The sequence below is a fragment of the Salminus brasiliensis genome, chromosome 25 (assembly GCF_030463535.1).
Source record: "Salminus brasiliensis chromosome 25, fSalBra1.hap2, whole genome shotgun sequence".
Lineage (NCBI taxonomy): Eukaryota > Metazoa > Chordata > Actinopteri > Characiformes > Bryconidae > Salminus > Salminus brasiliensis.
This window is the reverse complement of record NC_132902.1, coordinates 16,409,779-16,428,220: the sequence shown is the minus strand read 5'-3', so window position 1 is coordinate 16,428,220 and position 18,442 is coordinate 16,409,779. Positions and strand designations below refer to the sequence as shown.

Here is an 18,442-nt window from a genome sequence, read left to right as displayed (position 1 = left end):
CAGAACGTACACCTCAAGATCCACAATGGACCTGAGCATGACCCAAGAATCTCACAGAACTCACACACACACACACACAAGAACTGAACTCTAAACAATGAGCAGTTAAGGGTCTGAGTGGCTCAGCAGTCTAATGCGCTACCGTTATGGCCCGAGGGTCTTGAGTTTGAATCCTGAAGCATGCCGCTTTGAAGACGTGGGTCTTCAGTCTGCGTTTGAAGACCGTGAGCGACTCTGCTGTTTGGACACCCAGGGGAAGCCGAACCGTACTTGAAGCTCAAAGGGCTCTTGGTGCTGATCAGCTTTTGACCATTGCCATTAAGTACAAGGTCCATTCTTGGCTTTGAAGGCCAGCATCAGGGTTTTGAATCTGATGCGGGCAGTGGAGAGAATGCAGAAGAGGAATGACATGGCTGAACTTGGCTGGACACATTTTGCTGTACAGTGTGACAAATACATGCACCTTACCTTTAACCATCCAAGACTACACCAAGGCTTCGTGATTCTGTAGATGGAATGACCAGTGAGTTCTCAAAGGAGATGGCAAGATCATTGTGAGGTCCAGCAGTTCCCGGGATGTGCAGCAGTCTCTGACTTGCTGTATCAGACAAGATACATGTTAAGTCTTTACCCTCCTGATATCAGAAGCATTGCTAGTGCTAGTGTGGGTTAATTGGCAGTACTGAGAGAAAAAATCTCTCTCTAAAAAAAAAAACAAACAACAATAATAAACATTTACTGCTTTTATAAATGGCTTGACATTAAAATTGAGAAAATTACTTGATCATTTAACATTATTTAAACCTTAATCATCACTAAACCAAAAATACTTCATCATTTACATTATAAATACTCACATTATAAATATATTTGCATTGTATAAATATAAAATATGGGTAAATTATTTTCTGTAGGCCTGGAGTATCAGTGGAAAGTTATAAGTCAGTGAACATGAGCCCCATTTTTTATGCACAGTGGGCAAAAAACATGCTTCCTCCTCTGCAAGGTGTACATTATCCCACAGGCTGGAGATAAGATATGGGGCTTATGGGCTGTTCTGTGTTGGGTATATAATACACCCAGACTTTGGAGAATCATTCAGCTGAAAACATGGCCTTCCTCACGATCCTCTCTTGCCTTGCCTTTGTCAGCGCAGCCTATGGTAAGTGGTGGTCAGGTTTTAGATGAGCTACCACATGTTTGAATAGTGCAGTTTTTTAACAGAAAATACATTACAGAAATACTGGTGACTGCAATGGCTGGATTTGAACATTCCTCTCAGTAGAAAGATCTTATATAAATATTTGTTAAGTGATTTGAGTGTGCTTTTCTTTTCCAGGCTGTGGCGTTCCTGCAATCTCTCCAGTCATTTCTGGCTACTCCAGAATTGTGAATGGTGAGGAGGCAGTGCCCCATTCCTGGCCCTGGCAGGTGTCTCTGCAGGTATGATCCACATCTTCACATGCAATGTAATATGATAGCCTGAACTACACACTGCATCCAGAAGCTGTAAACCAAAAGAAAAAAAAATGTTGTGTGATTCTGTGATTGATGCATTTACTTTCTACTGTAATGTGACATATACAATGGTTATGATATAATGTATCTGTTCACTGCTAACAATACTTAGCTACAAAACTTATTTTCTATGTGCAAATATTACTTTTTGATATTAAACTTGTTAAATGAATTTGTTAAATGTGTAGTTAACATTAAGTTAGACTTTAATATCAATATAAATATCAATATCTTTTTGGACTTTAATATCAGGCTGTGACATAAAATGAAAATAATTCATAATTTATTTAAAATGTGATATTACTTACTTAAACTAAAGCAATACATTAAGCACAATGTTATGTTTTTCACCCCAACATATTACATGTGCCAAGTGCTGTAAAATGTGCAAATCAATGCTATGTTGGAGATTATTTTATTTTCATTTAGAAAATATGTAAGTTGAGTTTTTATACAAATTTACTATTGAGTTTGATTTCTATTCTGAACATGTAAAAATTCAAGTTTCAACAATATTTTGAAAAAAGTCAGCTATACCATAAAGTATACTTTTATCATTGACAGTGTGTATAAAGGCATCCCAAAGCTTAATCTTCAGTTATTACTACATAATAAAAGTAATTGAGATGTTTATTAGGACATTCAAATAATCTCTTCTTACAGGACAACACAGGTTTCCACTTCTGTGGTGGCTCCTTGATCAACGAGTGGTGGGTTGTGACTGCTGCTCATTGCAATGTGAGGTAATTCCCCCCCCTTTTAAGAGCTTGTTGCTCCAAAATGTTCCTATAAGCAGCTCTAGTGTCAAGTCAAGTCAAGTCAGATTTATTTGTACAGCGTTTTTTACAACTGTTGTCGTCACAAAGCAGCTTTACATAAATAGTGATTAATAAAAGATAGACACAAAGAAGAAAGAAGAAATAATATAAGACATGATGAGTGTCATTGGACTCTACAACATACTGACTAAATCTTTCCTATTTCTCATTACAGGACTTCTCACCTTGTGATCCTGGGAGAGCACGACCGCTCTTCCAATGCTGAGCCCATCCAGATCATGAGTGTCGGCAAGGTGTGCATTCTAATACCAGTAGCAGTCATTTTAATGATAACAATGAGAAAACCATCAAATGAACCAAACTGTCCAACTGAACTTACCTTGGCTTGGTCTCAGATGTGTAACTGAGTGATTGTCTCTCCTGGATCAGGTTTTCAAGCACCCCAACTACAACGGCTTTACCATCAACAACGACATCCTTCTGATCAAGCTCGCCACCCCTGCCCAGATGAACCCTCACGTGTCCCCTGTGTGCGTGGCTGAGACCACCGACAACTTTCCTGGTGGCATGAAGTGTGTGACCTCTGGATGGGGCCTGACTAAGTACAATGGTATCTTCTAACGCTTTGTCCAGCAAACAATACTTTCCAACTACCAACAATAATTGTATGTGTTAATAAGGTCATACAACAGACAATCCCTTGCCGTTTATATAATAAGCTAGCTTTAAGGTATAAGTTTATTTTACTTGTTAGCTACATTAGCCTTTAGGACAGCTTGTAGAGAAGATGTAAACACTAATCATGTACATTTGATTGATTGACTACATTTGAGCTCAGGAGAAGATTTTCACGAATCACTTCATCAGCTTCGAAATGCTTTTGTCCATAACTAGCCTTCTCTGATCACACATTGCACTGAAGACTAACATCTGAACAATGAGTGAATTGAATTGCCAATTCTGTAACGCCAGAAAACAGAGTTGACTAGCATTGCCCTGAGTGATGGGGAGAGGGAGGGCCAGCCTAACCAAAGGGAATTAGGCTGGTTAGGCTCCAATGACCTTTTAGCCATGGACAGTTGTTGCATCCCATAATCAAACTTGTCAGTGATAGCACAATGCTATTTTTTCTCAGACGAATAGCATTGCACCTATGCTATTCCACAGTTCCAATTACTGTATTTCTTCTTTGCCAGCTTTTCATTAGCTTCCTCTGCATTACAGCTCCTGATACCCCTGCCCTGCTCCAGCAAGCCAGTCTGCCCCTGCTGACCAACGATGACTGCAAACGTTACTGGGGCTCTAAGATCACTGACCTGATGATCTGTGCTGGAGCCTCTGGAGCCTCTTCCTGCATGGTAAACTATCATTTCTCTCGACAGTTAGCCTGACATAATCAAGTATGCTTCTCATTCACTGACTGAGAAGCTTTTTTTGAGAGTTCTGATCGATCACAATCTTCTGTCTGTGTGTTTCAGGGTGACTCTGGTGGTCCTCTGGTGTGCCAGAAGGCTGGAGCTTGGACTCTGGTTGGTATTGTGTCCTGGGGCAGCGGCACCTGCACTCCCTCTATTCCCGGAGTGTACGCTCGCGTCACCATGCTCCGTGCCTGGATGGACCAGACCATTGCTGCTAACTAAAGCCACAACACAGATAACAGTTTTAGTATAAGCAGTAAATACACTGATAATGTTGCATGTGTCTGTGTTGATGTATTTTTATTTGAAATTCTATCAATTAAAGATCAGCACATCATGATAATTTGGTTACAAATGCTGTATGCAACAAATGATCATTTATGTTTTTGTACTTGAGCAATAAATTAGGTGTTATGATTTAAACTGTTGTCTGACTTTATTATTGAGCTGTGTGGAGGTATTTTAATTACAAATGGAAGCGATTTTATAGATTGGTCTATGGTTGCTAAACAATGAAAGTAAGAACCTCTGCAAAAGTTCTCAAAACTGCTGTTTTGACTGTGTCTAGAAAGGTTTACTTTGTTTCCAAAGAACAGTTTTCAATGACTAATAAAATGGCCAAATATACATATATATATATACAAGTTGTGATATATGCATACATATATACATACACACACATATTTATATATTAATTGTTTTCATGCAAAAACATTGCATTGCATTGAATATGGCAGTTCTTTACATTGTATCACAATGTCATGATGAATGAACCAATAGAAATGCTCCAAGCTGACTTGGAATAAAATTTTTACACTGACCTCCATTGAAAGTTAAAATGTTTTACCCTCTCCTGTAAAAGCTATAATTTCTTTTTCGCATGACTGTGATGCTTTACATATTTATAAAGAACATTGTTAAAATTGTTATTTATCATGTCAGTAAGTGTGCTACTGCCTGTAAACATCACTATATAACATTACAATTAACACAAAGAAAAATCTTCAAAGTGATCGTGTACAGAAGAAGGGAAAAAAACCTCTTAATTTTTAATCAAAGCAATGTATAATTTTCATTTTTCATTAATCAGTTTTGTAGCATTTCTATTGGTCCATTCATCATGAAATGATTGGTACAATTTAAAGGACAACTGCCAAATTCACATTATGCTAAAAAGTGAAATAGAAAGGAGAGAGAGAACAGTTTATAATGCCTAATGCAACATAAGTGGTCCGATTTTTCTTAAATCAAAAAACAAAATCTAAAATGTAGGTATAGCGTTCTTCATCACTTTATCTTTAACTATCCATACGTGCATAGTTCGGCAGAATCTATTATTGGTGTTTTTGGAATAGAAGATATAACCACATATTTATCAAATGATTCAATTTTGATGATAAATCCTCAGTGAAATAATCCGTTAGTAAAAGTTATTTGGGTTTATTACACATCAGGGCTGTAATCTATAGTGTGACCATGACTGTGTAAGAGGGTCATTATGTGCTGGCAACAATCAAAAGTGCTGAAACGTTCAGCGGCTTTTTTCAACAGAAAAACCTGAAAACACCAGTCAAGAGAATCCTGTAAGGATTAGTGAGACAGATGGGTAAAAGCTCACACAGTTCTGGTAAGAAAGAGGATCTGTATTTAGCAGGGCTGGTTCTGGATTTTAAAATGAGATGATATTCAAAAGAAGACGCTGGTCCCAGTGAAATGTTTTTGCATCTGAAAACATTAGACAGAACAACACCTCAACCCCCCTGTTTACTGTCCTATACAAAATGGATAATATCATAATTCATTGTTGTTTGATGTCTGAAAAGAAGGCTATTCAAATATTAATGTAAAAAGGAAGCCTTTGCTCTAACATATGATTACACACTCCCTTATATATTATTAATCTTACTATATTCATCTGATAAAAACACATTCAGATTTATCTGTTTGCTGTAAAAGAATAAAACAGAATTCATGGTTAAAATCTATACCATGTAATACAGGGTATGTATGGGAAAGCTGCAGGTGTCAACTGGGAAGCAAAGACAGGTGACCAGGCAAAGTCAAGGATTTTGCTGAATGCACACACATATTGTGAAATGCATGACCTTTCAAGCCTTGCAGCTCCAAAGATAAAACTTACTCATAGTCACTTCATGACTGTTCATAACTGTACTGCACCTATCTCAAATACATACTCCCATTTTATATATACATTCTCAATGCCATCAAATACATACAGTACATTTCATATATACATTCTCAATGCCAACATAAACAAAATGTACCATTTGTCTAATTTATTAATGGAATGAAGAGTACTTGTGAATTTGAATGTACAGATGTGTTGTCTCTGTAGAGGATGTAACTTTTGTCAGTTTAACCATAAAAAAAAACATAAAAAAATTGAAAAACCCTAGGTGCCCAAACTTTTTACTCATGACAGAATGCATGTATTTATGTATATAGATATACAATAGAAAGTAAGTGATTTATTGCCTGTACATAATACTGTTTAACATTACAATGACAAATAGACATATAAGATTATAAAATAAACATAGAATAGTTTCTTTGAAGTATCATTTAAGTCATTTTTTTTAGTTTTCCAGTAAAATACATTATTGTCACCATACTGTAATTAATTACAGTTTATGTGCAGTAAAATAATACATTATGGAATAAAACTCTTAATATACACATATTGTTAACCTCCTTCCCTGTGCACAGTATGCAACCTGTATGGGCTATATGTGGAGAAGCAGCTCTGATGGGAAGTGACAGGGGGACTTTCTGTCTTAAAAAGTATTAGTATAGCCAGTAAATATGTCAATTAACAAATATTTTGTGAATTATTTTTATACTCAGGCTACTGGGGATAATCTGACCGGCTGTGTATGAATACTTTACTTTTAAAACAATCCAAGTCCCGAGGAAGCTAGAATAGAATTTTCTGTTCTAGGTTTCTCCCAAGATTTCTTCCTTGTGATCTGAGAGTTTTTCATTGCTACTGTGGCTACTGGCTTGCTCAGAAGAAGCTCAGACCCAGATCTCTGTAAAGTTGTTTTGTGACAACATTCGCTGTGAAAAATGCAATGGAAAAAAAATTGAATTGAATTGGATGCAATGAGTAATGAGATGTTCGGAGAAAAGAAGGGCGCAGAATTTCATTAAAAGAACATCTCGACAACAGTGGATCAATGATGCTTTGGGGTTGTGTTGCAGCCAGTGGTTCTTTCCTCTACTAGTGGGAAACATTTCACTGGTAAAAGAATGAAAGAATGAATCCTGGAGGTAATGGTAATTCTGGAGGCAAACATCACACGTCTTTAAAAAAGGTAACAGTTATAAGAGGATGACTTCTAAAGCAAGATGTTGATCCTAAACACACCTCAAGATCCACAATGGACCTGAGTATGACCCAAGAATCTCACAGAACTAGAAGACTTCTGCAAGGAAGAGGGATGACACACACACACACACACACACAAGAAATGAAAAACTGAACAATGAGCAGTTAAGGGTCTGAGTGGCTCAGCAGTCTAGTCCCGAGGGTCTTGAGTTTGAATCCTGAAGCATGCTGCTTTGGCATCAGTGGCCGGAGTACAGGAGAGCACAATTGCCTCTCTGGTTTGTATAAATACAAAACATGGGTAAATTATTTTCTGTAGGCCTGGAGTATCAGTGGAAAGTTATAAGTCAGTGGACATGAGCCCCCTTTTTTGCACAGTGGGCAAAAAACATGTTTCCTCCTCTGCAAGGTGTACATTATCCCACAGGCTGGAGATAAGATATTGGGCTCATGGGCTGTTCTGTGTTGGGTATATAATGCACCCAGACTGGGGAGAACCATTCAGCTGAAAACATGGCCTTCCTCACGATCCTCTCTTGCCTTGCCTTCGTCAGCACAGCCTATGGTAAGTGGTGGTCAGGTTTTAGGTGAGCTTTTTGATTGTTTAAAAATGCTACCACATGTTTAAATAGTGCAGTTTTTTAACAGAAAATGCATCACAGAATAACTGGTTCAGTAGAAAGGTCTTATATCAATATTTGTTAAGTGATTAGAGTGTGCTTTTCTTTTCCAGGCTGTGGCGTTCCTGCAATCTCTCCAGTCATTTCTGGCTACTCCAGAATTGTGAATGGTGAGGAGGCAGTACCCCATTCCTGGCCCTGGCAGGTGTCTCTGCAGGTATGATCCACATCTTCACATGCAATGTAATATGATAGCCTGAACTACACACTGCATCCAGAAGCTGCATAACCAAAAGAAAAGTTTAGTTTCTGTGATTGAAGCATTTACTTTTTACTCTAATGTGACATATACAAAAATGATGACATAATGTATCTGTTCACTGGTAATAATAGTTTGCTATAAAATTTAAAACAAGTGTTATTGTGTTTGAAAAGAAAGAATTTAAGTTTTCAGCAAAAAGAAAAACTCAAAACATGGGCAAATATTACTTCAGAATTTGTTAGACTTCATTTCATATCAGGTGAAAGTAATTTATTTTAATTTACTTACTTTAATTTACATTTTACAACTTTTTAAATTAAATTTAGTAAGCACAATGTTATGTACTATTTATCCCAATATGTTACATTTGCCCAGTGCTGTAAAATGTGCAAATCAGTGCTGTATTGGAGTTTGTTTTATTTTCATTTAGGAAATATGTAATTTGACAAAAGGAGTCCAACCTTTTGCACTAATAAGTAAAATGATAATAATTCATTTTACATCTGCAAATTGATTTAACTTAAACGTTAATTATTCATTCTTAACTTAAGTAAAAGGTAGTACAATTCTAAACTTGGTAAAAATTTACTATTGAGTTTAATTTCTATTCTGAACATGTAAAAAGCAAAGTTGAAAAGAAATATATATATATAAAGTAAACTAAACTACCACAAAGTATACTTTTATCATTGACAGTGTGGATAATGGCATTTCAAAGCTTATGCTTCAGTTATTTCTACATAATTCAGATGTTTATTAGGACATTAAAATAATCTCTTCTTACAGGACAACACAGGTTTCCACTTCTGTGGTGGCTCCTTGATCAACGAGTGGTGGGTTGTGACTGCTGCTCACTGCAATGTGAGGTAATCCCCCCCCCTTTTAAGAGCTTGTTGCCCCAAAATGTTCCTATCAGCAGATCTAGTGTCATTTGACTCTACAACATACTGACTAAATCTTTCCTATTTCTCATTACAGGACTTCTCACCTTGTGATCCTGGGAGAGCACGACCGCTCTTCCAATGCTGAGCCCATCCAGATCATGAGTGTCGGCAAGGTGTGCATTCTAATACCAGTAGCAGTCATTTTAATGATAACAATGAGAAAACCATCAAATGAACCAAACTGTCCAACTGAACTTACCTTGGCTTGGTCTCAGATGTGTAACTGAGTGATTGTCTCTCCCGGATCAGGTTTTCAAGCACCCCAACTACAACAGCTTTACCATCAACAACGACATCCTTCTGATCAAGCTCGCCACCCCCGCCCAGATGAACCCTCGTGTGTCCCCTGTGTGCGTGGCTGAGACCACCGACAACTTCCCTGGTGGCATGAAGTGTGTGACCTCTGGATGGGGCCTGACCAAGTACAATGGTATCTTCTAACGCTTTGTCCAGCAAACAATACTTTCCAACTACCAACAATAATTGTATGTGTATTCAAGCTGTTTCTAGATGCTTTTTTATGTGTTTCAAAATAGTAAAGTAGATGCTTTTACACTTTTACTAGATAAAATAACTTGAAACATGCAAAAACATCTAGAAAGACCTGCAAGATTCGTAAGATCTCATGAGGATAGAATTGATTTGAGGTGTTGTCACTTACTTACATATATTTAATAGTTAATAAGGTCATACAACAGACAATCCCATGCCGTTTATATAATAAGCTAGCAATAAGGTTATTAGGTTAATAAGTTTAATACTATAAGCTTATTCTACTTGTTAGCTACATAAACATTTAGGACAGCTTGTAGAGAAGTTGGAAAAACGAATCATGTACATTGGATTGATTGACTATATTTGAGCTCAGGAGAAGATTTTCATGAATCAATCACTTTATCATCTTCAAAAATATCCCATTATTACGCAAATTCACAATGCTTTTGTCCATAACTAGCCTTCTCTGATCACACATTGCACTGAAGACTAACATCTGAACAATGAGTGAATTGAATTGCCAATTCTGTAACGCCAGAAAACAAACACCCCTGTTGACTAGCATTGCCCTGAGTGATGGGGAGAGGGAGGGCCAGCCTAACCAAAGGGAATTAGGCTAGTTGGGCTCCCATGACCTTTTAGCCATGGGCGGTTGTTGCATCCCATAATCAAACTTGTCAGTGATAGCACAATGCTATTTGTTCTCAGAAGAATAGCATTGCACCTATGTTCCAATTACTGTATTTTATCTTTCCAGCTTTTCATTAGTTTCCTCTGCATTACAGCTCCTGATACCCCTGCCCTGCTCCAGCAAGCCAGTCTGCCCCTGCTGACCAACGATGACTGCAAACGTTACTGGGGCTCTAAGATTACTGACCTGATGATCTGCGCTGGAGCCTCTGGAGCCTCTTCCTGCATGGTAAACTATCATTTCTCTCGACAGTTAGCCTGACATAATCAAGTATGCTTCTCGTTCACTGACTGAGAAGCTTTTTCTGAGAGTTCTGATCGATCACAATCTTCTGTCTGTGTGTTTCAGGGTGACTCTGGTGGTCCTCTGGTGTGCCAGAAGGCTGGAGCTTGGACTCTGGTTGGTATTGTGTCCTGGGGCAGCGGCACCTGCACTACCTCCATGCCCGGAGTGTACGCTCGCGTCACCATGCTCCGTGCCTGGATGGACCAGACCATTGCTGCTAACTAAAGCACAACAAATCTGATCAATAAAGATTCTTTGATATATTAATATCTGCTCTGTAGACTCATTTCTTTTCTGGCATGTGAGGCTTACAATTACTCCAAAATGGTCTCTAGAATCTGCTGCATCATCTGCACTGAGTGGCTGTTCAGTTTTTAAAGGGATATTTGGTAGTTTTCCAGATTTTGGTTATCATGACCAATTATGACTTGTAAACCCGACTGTATTACTGCTTGACTTTCATGTTGGCACAATGGCATCAAGTATGGAGGGGCTGGTCCGTTCTTAGCTTTGTAGGCCGAGCAGCTACGGGAAGCCAGTGAAGAGACTGCAGCAAAGGAGTTACATGGCTGAATTTAGAAACATTGAAGACAACAAGTGCCACTGCATCAATTCTGGGGCAATTGCAGGGGTCTGATGGTGTGCAAGACTGTGGACATGTGTTCATTCTTCTTCTGTTCAAATAGTGTAAAGATAATGATACCACAACAAACAAAAAAACACCATGATGAATGGATCAATAGAAATTATACAAAATTACTTGGAACAAAATATTTTTTACATCCACTCACATGGGTTGTACGTGGGCTAGGTGAGTTTCCAGCTGGCTTCCAGGTGGGCATGGCCTCTGAGTGAATGTGTATATACTTTTTTACTGGATCCCAGTTGGGCTTCCCAAACGGGCCCAATTATAACAGCCCACCTTAATCTCAGTGTACAACTCAGATGTGGCCCATGCTTAACCCCTCCTGGTTCCATCACTGACCCAGGTCGGCATCCATATGTGGAGTCAACATGGAACCTGAGGACAAAGCTTTCTGGTTCTCAGTTAGGCTACTCATACAGGCTCCATATTGACATGTTAGCTGGGCAAAATCTCTACGGTAAAGAGACCAGAAGCAGAGTCTGCATCTGCAACAGTTACAAGCAAAGAGCAAAATATATCAGTACAACATCATGGAAACTGAAAACCATCTTAGAAAATTATAACATTTTTAAATCTATCAATCAGTTTTATGCATCAAGTCGTCTGACAACATGTTGATAAAATACACTGTTTGAAAGTTTGGACGTTTGGAGCAGGATAGCCTCGATGCTGACAACTGGGCTAAGCAGCAGATAATCTACAATACTAAAAGGGACAGCAGCCTGGATCCGCATGGAAAGAGTGGGTTAGCCACAATGCTAACAGCCAGGCTCAGCAGGATTTGAGCAGGTTAGCCACAATGCTAACAGTATGCAAAGATGCTAACAGGACTCTTTTTTTTCCATTTCATTTTTGAAGCATTTGTTTGTCTAAGCTGCTGGTGCTCTAGTGTGCCATCCAGTGGCAGGAAGGAACACATAGTGCTCCTTTAAAAGGCAGCATATTTAATGTTCATGATTTAACTATGGTCAATGGTTGCAAAGTAATTAAATGTGTTACATGAACACCAATCTTTCCAAAACTAATGAACATAATGTGTTAATGTAAAAGTTTATTTTTGTGCAACCAATTGTCATAATTTATTTCATTAACCATCAATTTTAATGCATCTACCAGGGTGTGGTGATGCAAATCTTAGAGGTTATTTTAGAGACAGGCAAAACATCAACTATTATGAGAAATCTTTTTTTTAAACCTTTTAAATTTTGTCTTTTAAATTACGATGTAAATGATGAATTATTTTTAATATGAATATGTGAACTAACGTCATTTTTAGACTACCTTTGCTTGCATTCTACATTTAACCCCAATAGACTTGTTTTATACAGGTACATAGCACAATTCTGACTTCTTATGACCCCAAGTGGGGTCATTCTTTTGGAAAACTTGGGACATGTGTTATGTGTACGTAATACGAATACACTGACGAGTGGGAATAAGTCAGCTGTCTAGGGCTTAACTGTGCCTAGGGTGAAAAAGGTCCACAAAGAGCCACTTTATGCCTGTTTCATCAGACTCACAGACACGTGAAATGGCCACACACTTTGAAGATGAGTGTGCGTGTATTCCTGTGGTTGGCTTAGAGAGCTAAAGCCCAAACAATCAACAAACTGTATAGACAGATGGTGCATTCTTACATGCAGACACTCTATACCCATGTACAGTCGCAATCAGGTCGTAACATACATCTCTTATAGAAACTTAAGAAACTTTACTTACTAGCAGACAAACAAATAATGGAACAACATTAGACAGCTTGTCTAGTCCCTGTAGTGAAGTATTGCCAAAAGACGAGGACTATCTGGAGCAGATAAACATGAATCCATTGGCATCATGAATAATGTCAGGCATGATCTAGAAAGGTATAAAGCCCCCCAGCATTGAGCTGTGGAGCAGTGAAACTGTGTTCTCTGGAATGAGGGTGGTGCTCCATCTAATACTTGTTGGGGAGATTGGGTTAATGTGGGTGATAATCATCCAACATTGCAGATTGCAATTAGGTGAAAGGAGGTAGGAGTATGCATAGAAAAAGATGGGCTACAGTCTGTCATTATCGAACTACAAAGTGCTCCTATATGGTCATTCGAGCTGGTTGAGTGCACATTAAGTGTAGAAACTTGATTCTTATGTTTTGGCTGATCAGTGTATATCCATGGTAGGTGCATGTAACATTTCAACCAAAACTGCATGTAAGCTTCAATAATGTAAAAAAAAAAAAAAAAAAAAAAAAAAAATATATATATATATATATATATATATATATATATATATATCCTCACAGCAATGGTTCAAAATCTATTAAAAAGCTTTCCCTCAGCATAGAGACAGTTGCTCTCTTTTGGTTTTCCCAAAACTCCCCAGACCCTCTGCCAGACCAAACACTGGGCACTGTATAGAAGTATGAGCCAGTATGAATGTACTGTAAATGAATGGAGGAATTTAACTTCATTTGATTTAATGAAAGCTAGCAAGCTAACAGAGGGAGATCAGAGTATGTAAAGTTCTGACTTGTGTACCAAGGAGTACAAGCTCCTGAAAACGGGTCACCCTGTACAGTAATTTTGCTGTTGGAACAGCATTGTGGCTGTTATAGTTACATCCTGATGCATCCTCAATAACTTTACGGAACAAAACCACATCCGGACATTTGGACTGTAAACAGAGTGTAAAATGGAAGTGCTGGGTCAGTCTGAGCAGGGTGGTCTACCAGGTCATCAGAGGAGAGGAGCCCTAAACATCTCTCTCTGGGGCAAGCTCCTTCTGACTTTTTTATAGAGAGCTCCCCTGGTGGCCCATCATGGATCTGCACCTACAGAAACAGACAAACACAAAAAACAGCTCAAAAGGCACACAAAAGGAATAATCTGACTTGGGGTCATAGCACAATGTCAAACTAATTATACATTAGCATTGACTGAAAGGCCGTCCAAGAGAGAAGCGTCTGCTTCAAAATCGGCACCCTCAAGATAGCAGCTGACTGCATGGACAATGAAAAGCCTTCTGAAGGAAAGTTTTATGGCCAGGTAGGACAAAGATTTAATTGTTTGGCCACAATGACAAGAGAGACACATATATAGACAAAAGTATTGGGACACCTGCTTATTCATTGTGTCTTCCTAAACATCCAGGGCAGGCTTTCTAGTAGATTTTATTAAACTTTGTCATGAGAATTTGATTGCAATAGTGAGCATTAGTGAGATCAGGATGTTGGATAATCACCACCCCACTTAATCCCAAAATTATTGAATGTAGTTCAGTTCAACTGCTCTGCAGCTCAGTGCTGGGTGCTTTATACCCCTCTAGCCTACCGCCTGGTATTAGGCATGCTGTCAATAGGCTCTTGCTTGGCAGTACTTAAGGACTAGACAAGCTGTGTGTGCATTTGCACATCTGTGTCAGCACTCGACTCCACTCGACTTAGCACAACACACACCATGTCAGTGTCACTGCAGTGCTGAGAATGACGCACACCCTAAATGACACATTGTCTGAGGTGATCAGTCCTGTGGGGTCCTGACCATTGAAGAACAGGGTGAAAGGAGGCTAATAGAGTATGCAGAAAAACAGATGGGCTACAGTCTGTCATTATCGAACTACAAAGTGCTCCTATATGGTCATTCGAGCTGGTTGAGTGCACATTAAGTGTAGAAACTTGATTCTTATGTTTTGGCTGATCAGTGTATATCCATGGTAGGTGCATGTAAACTTTCAACCAAAACTGCATGTAAGCTTCAATAATGTAAAAACAAAAAAACTGGTATGTGACAGCAGATTGCTTGTGAGATATATTACTATTATTATTATTATTATTATTATTATTATTATTATTGCTGTTGGTGTTTTAACAATGTGTTTTGTCTCAGAATAATAAAAGACCATGACAAATACATTTCAAACAAATAAACAAACAAGCCATGTGCTTTGCCCATTATTTATTGATGACACACAATAATATACATAGTTAAGTTCAGAGGCGACGTCTATACAAAAGCTGAAGCAGAAAGGAGCAAGAAGAGGCACTCTGAAATATTACATTCATCTGAAAGTCTGAAACCTTTCCATGACTGCTGTGGTTTCATGGTCACTTTGTAATAATTTCCCCACAAGATGAGCCAGTTTTCAGTCTGTGTAAATAACAATTCAATAATAACACAATGAATAACATGTAACACTTTGCAATGGTGTTCCCTCTAAGAAATCCAGGTTTTCAGGATCTGCACACTAGAATAAGAAGTGTGTATGCATATAAACTTTTACACAGATGACTCTAGATGCCTGGTACTGTAGTTAAATACACTCATAATAACCAAATATCAATACTTTTTGTCAATTTTGCATGTTTTCATGCATCTCTGTGCATACTGACATATGTGTTTGTGTTTGGGTTTGTGTGTGAGTGTGTGCCAATATGCGCACAAATCTTCTGTACATATGCTGCTACCAGCACCCCGATCCAGGGGCAGTCTCCTCAGTGCTAGGCACGCCCGTGTTTGCAGGTGTGGTCCATGCTGCGGCAGTAGCAGAAGGCTTTGAAAAAGCGGCAGTAGCAGGTGTCGCAGGCATCGCAGCAGGGCAACTGGTGGCCCAGGCAGGACTGCTGGTGAGGGATGCAGCGGCCGGGGGAGCGTGTGCCTCTCCTCTGCAGCTGCACTGCGTCTGCCACGTCCTGTGGGTACTGACGAAAAAGCATCATGAGGCAGTATAATCAGCAGCAGTGTACATTTCTGCAGTCCACTCAATCACTATATAGCAATTGTACCTTAACATATCACATTTAAAATCATGCTCCAATGACCCGTAATAAGCAAAACAGTGTCTCTGTCACTGCCATTTTGGGCCGGTTCACTGCTACTGCACTGTGTAACTGCGGTGGAGCTGTGTAACACTGTAACGCTGTATAATCCAAGTCATATTTAAGTAAAATTCTGTAATATTACTGGTTCTGTATCCTTCAACTTGTCAAAAATACATGTTTATAGTTATACATGAGAAAGAGCACAAAGTACAATTTGGATTTACACCAGTGCTGTAAAAATTTATTACACTCCAAAACTATATTCTCACATTCTTTAGTGAAATGCATCAGTTTAGGGGTTGACTGTAAATATTGACAGATAATATCAACTGATAATATTGACTGATAATATCGAATCATCTACTTTTTTGGTCACATCATTGCCTAATACTAGTGCTGGAAACTAGCCCTAGGAATATCATATAAACATTGGAAGAATAAATATTATTACAAATAACCAAAGTGTGTGTTTTAAAAATAGCCTGGGATTGCCAGTTTGCTGAAACAAATGAGTGCATTGTTTCTTAAATATTATAATAGATTATTACTTTTCAAAATCAATGCAGATCACTTACCACCCTCAGACAGATGCACAAAGGTTTATTCCAATAAATGTATTTTATTATTATTTTTTATTATTCAATACTTTTTGATACTTGGCTTGCCAATGGTTATAGAGCTCTAAAACATTCCTGTCTATTTTAAAACCAATAAAACCAGTGTATTACTGGTAGTACCAAACATTTGTGCCACATTTAGGCTTCTTACCAAACAGTCAAAGTAATTAGAGTGTATTTATGGCCATGTTATAGACTATAATCGCTGGAGCAGAGCTCAAAAAGTCAGACTAAAGCTGAGTTACCCAAAGGCTACATAATTATTACAGCATGACAACAACAAGCTTCTTTCTTTTATATGGTTTGCTACCACTGTCGACTGAGCACAAGCTCTTCTGAACACATGCATGCAAAAAAATAAAACACGTCAGCTTCCAGGAAATTTGAATTTCTTTTGGTTTTCCTGGAGCAATCTTGTTTATCCTGCTGTAAAATGAAGAACGTTTGTAAGTGGGGATTGTAAGCCTACTTCATCATAGGAACCAGGATCCACCATCAGTTGTTCTTCCACTGAGTCGATCCTGGGTCGTATAGGATCCACTCCAGGAACCGAGTCCTGCACAGCTAGAAAACAATGAAAAATGGCATGATCAGAACATTCCAATCTGACCTATGACTCATCATGTACTTGATATGACTCCGTTACCAAACTAACATCATATAATACTGAATAAACTGGGCAATAAATAAATAAATAACATTATAATAAACACAAAATGAAAAAATGACAAATTCTTGACCAGATGCGTGTAAGAGTTTCCAAAGCTCTCCTGGAGAAAGTTCAGTATTTACAGCTCCTTTTCAATATCTAGTTGATCTAATCAATTTCTTTATTCAAGTGAATCAGGTAAGCTGCTAGTGGAACCAAACACTTCAATACCGTGCCTGGAGTTCACAAAGCAGACCTGTGTTCTCCTTTCTGTGTCCTTCTAGCCAACACAGGTGTAATGTGTCACTTACTTATGTCTGGGAAAAATACATTGTCTGTCCTCCTCATGCTCGGACGCGAGTCCTCCATACGATTAGTGCGGACGAGACCAGATGCCACCTGGACCATGTTCAGACTCAACCAGCAGAACATTACAAGACTCAACATGGCCACTGATGCAGGAAGGTGTCCTTCACTCTTTTTAAACTGGTGTTTGACAGACTGAACTGAAACAAAACAAAGCAAAAAAAGTACACAAGAAGATCCCAACCATCAAGCAAATGGCTAACAACCTTGTAATATGTCATACTTCGACCCTTAAACTCTTCAAAATAAGGTACTTCAAAGGGTTCTATGAGTGGTGCCATTGGAGAACCATGTTTGATTCCCTAAAGAAACAGTTTCTTTTGAAGTCTTTTAGATTTTCATCAGGTGAAGATTCTTCCAACTTCTGAAAAGTTCTTCAGACTCAGACACATCTACTGCAAACCTTCACAGAAGCCAAAGTGGGTTTTCTGTGACTCCATTTGAAGCACCGTTTTAAAGAGTGTATATTATATTATACTAGATAGCTTGAAACCAGTCATTTCAATGCCCACTAAGAGTGTAAAGATGTACATTTGTCATAAAGACCACTGCAGCAATCTCAAAGCCAAGCACTTACCGTAAGGCTGGTTTCCCAGACGCAGATTATAAACAGTTCTAAAAACATCTAAAAAACTATGAGCAAAGTAAGTCCAGGATTTGGCTTAATCTGTGTCCGGGAATCAGCCCTTAGTGCAAGAAACTTCTTGCATGAGGCTTAAAGCCGCCTGAGGCACACAGTAACATGTTTACCCAGAGGCTGTGTACCCTGTGTATGTATGAATGTGTGTATTTATGTGTGTGTGTGTGTGTGTGTGTGTGTGTGATCATCTCTCATACCTGCAGTGCTCCTTACCCCGGTTAAGGGTGTGTACCACATTCAGCTTTATAAGAGTCCCTGGGTTAGGAGGAGGGCCACATGATCCTAATCAGCGGGTGGAGGAGTGGTCTCTTACGCCTTGCTGTTTTTAGACACACACACAAGCACACACACAAATTACCTATAATTGA

General features: G+C 38.6%; 3 protein-coding genes across 3 annotated transcripts; 2 read left to right on the top strand and 1 right to left on the bottom strand.

The window, feature by feature from the left end:
- Positions 1-1,110: 1,110 nt before the first annotated feature.
- LOC140548253 (chymotrypsin A-like) lies at positions 1,111-4,101 on the top strand. Its single transcript, XM_072671722.1, has 7 exons — positions 1,111-1,162; positions 1,340-1,443; positions 2,182-2,261; positions 2,512-2,590; positions 2,727-2,907; positions 3,522-3,655; positions 3,776-4,101. The coding sequence occupies exons 1-7, from the start codon at positions 1,111-1,113 to the stop codon at positions 3,935-3,937; spliced, it is 792 nt and encodes a 263-aa protein (XP_072527823.1). The 3' UTR covers positions 3,938-4,101.
- On the top strand, positions 1,402-10,628 carry LOC140548252 (chymotrypsin A-like). The gene is made up of 8 exons (XM_072671721.1): positions 1,402-1,418; positions 7,578-7,629; positions 7,798-7,901; positions 8,733-8,812; positions 8,925-9,003; positions 9,140-9,320; positions 10,171-10,304; positions 10,425-10,628. The coding sequence occupies exons 2-8, from the start codon at positions 7,578-7,580 to the stop codon at positions 10,584-10,586; spliced, it is 792 nt and encodes a 263-aa protein (XP_072527822.1). The 5' UTR covers positions 1,402-1,418; the 3' UTR covers positions 10,587-10,628.
- A 4,853-nt stretch (positions 10,629-15,481) lies between these two features.
- agrp (agouti related neuropeptide) lies at positions 15,482-17,515 on the bottom strand. Its single transcript, XM_072671539.1, has 3 exons — positions 17,380-17,515; positions 16,889-16,983; positions 15,482-15,682 (listed from the first exon to the last, which is right to left on the bottom strand). Exons 1-3 carry the CDS (start codon positions 17,513-17,515, stop codon positions 15,482-15,484), a joined length of 432 nt encoding a protein of 143 aa, XP_072527640.1.
- Between the last annotated feature and the right edge of the window lie 927 nt (positions 17,516-18,442).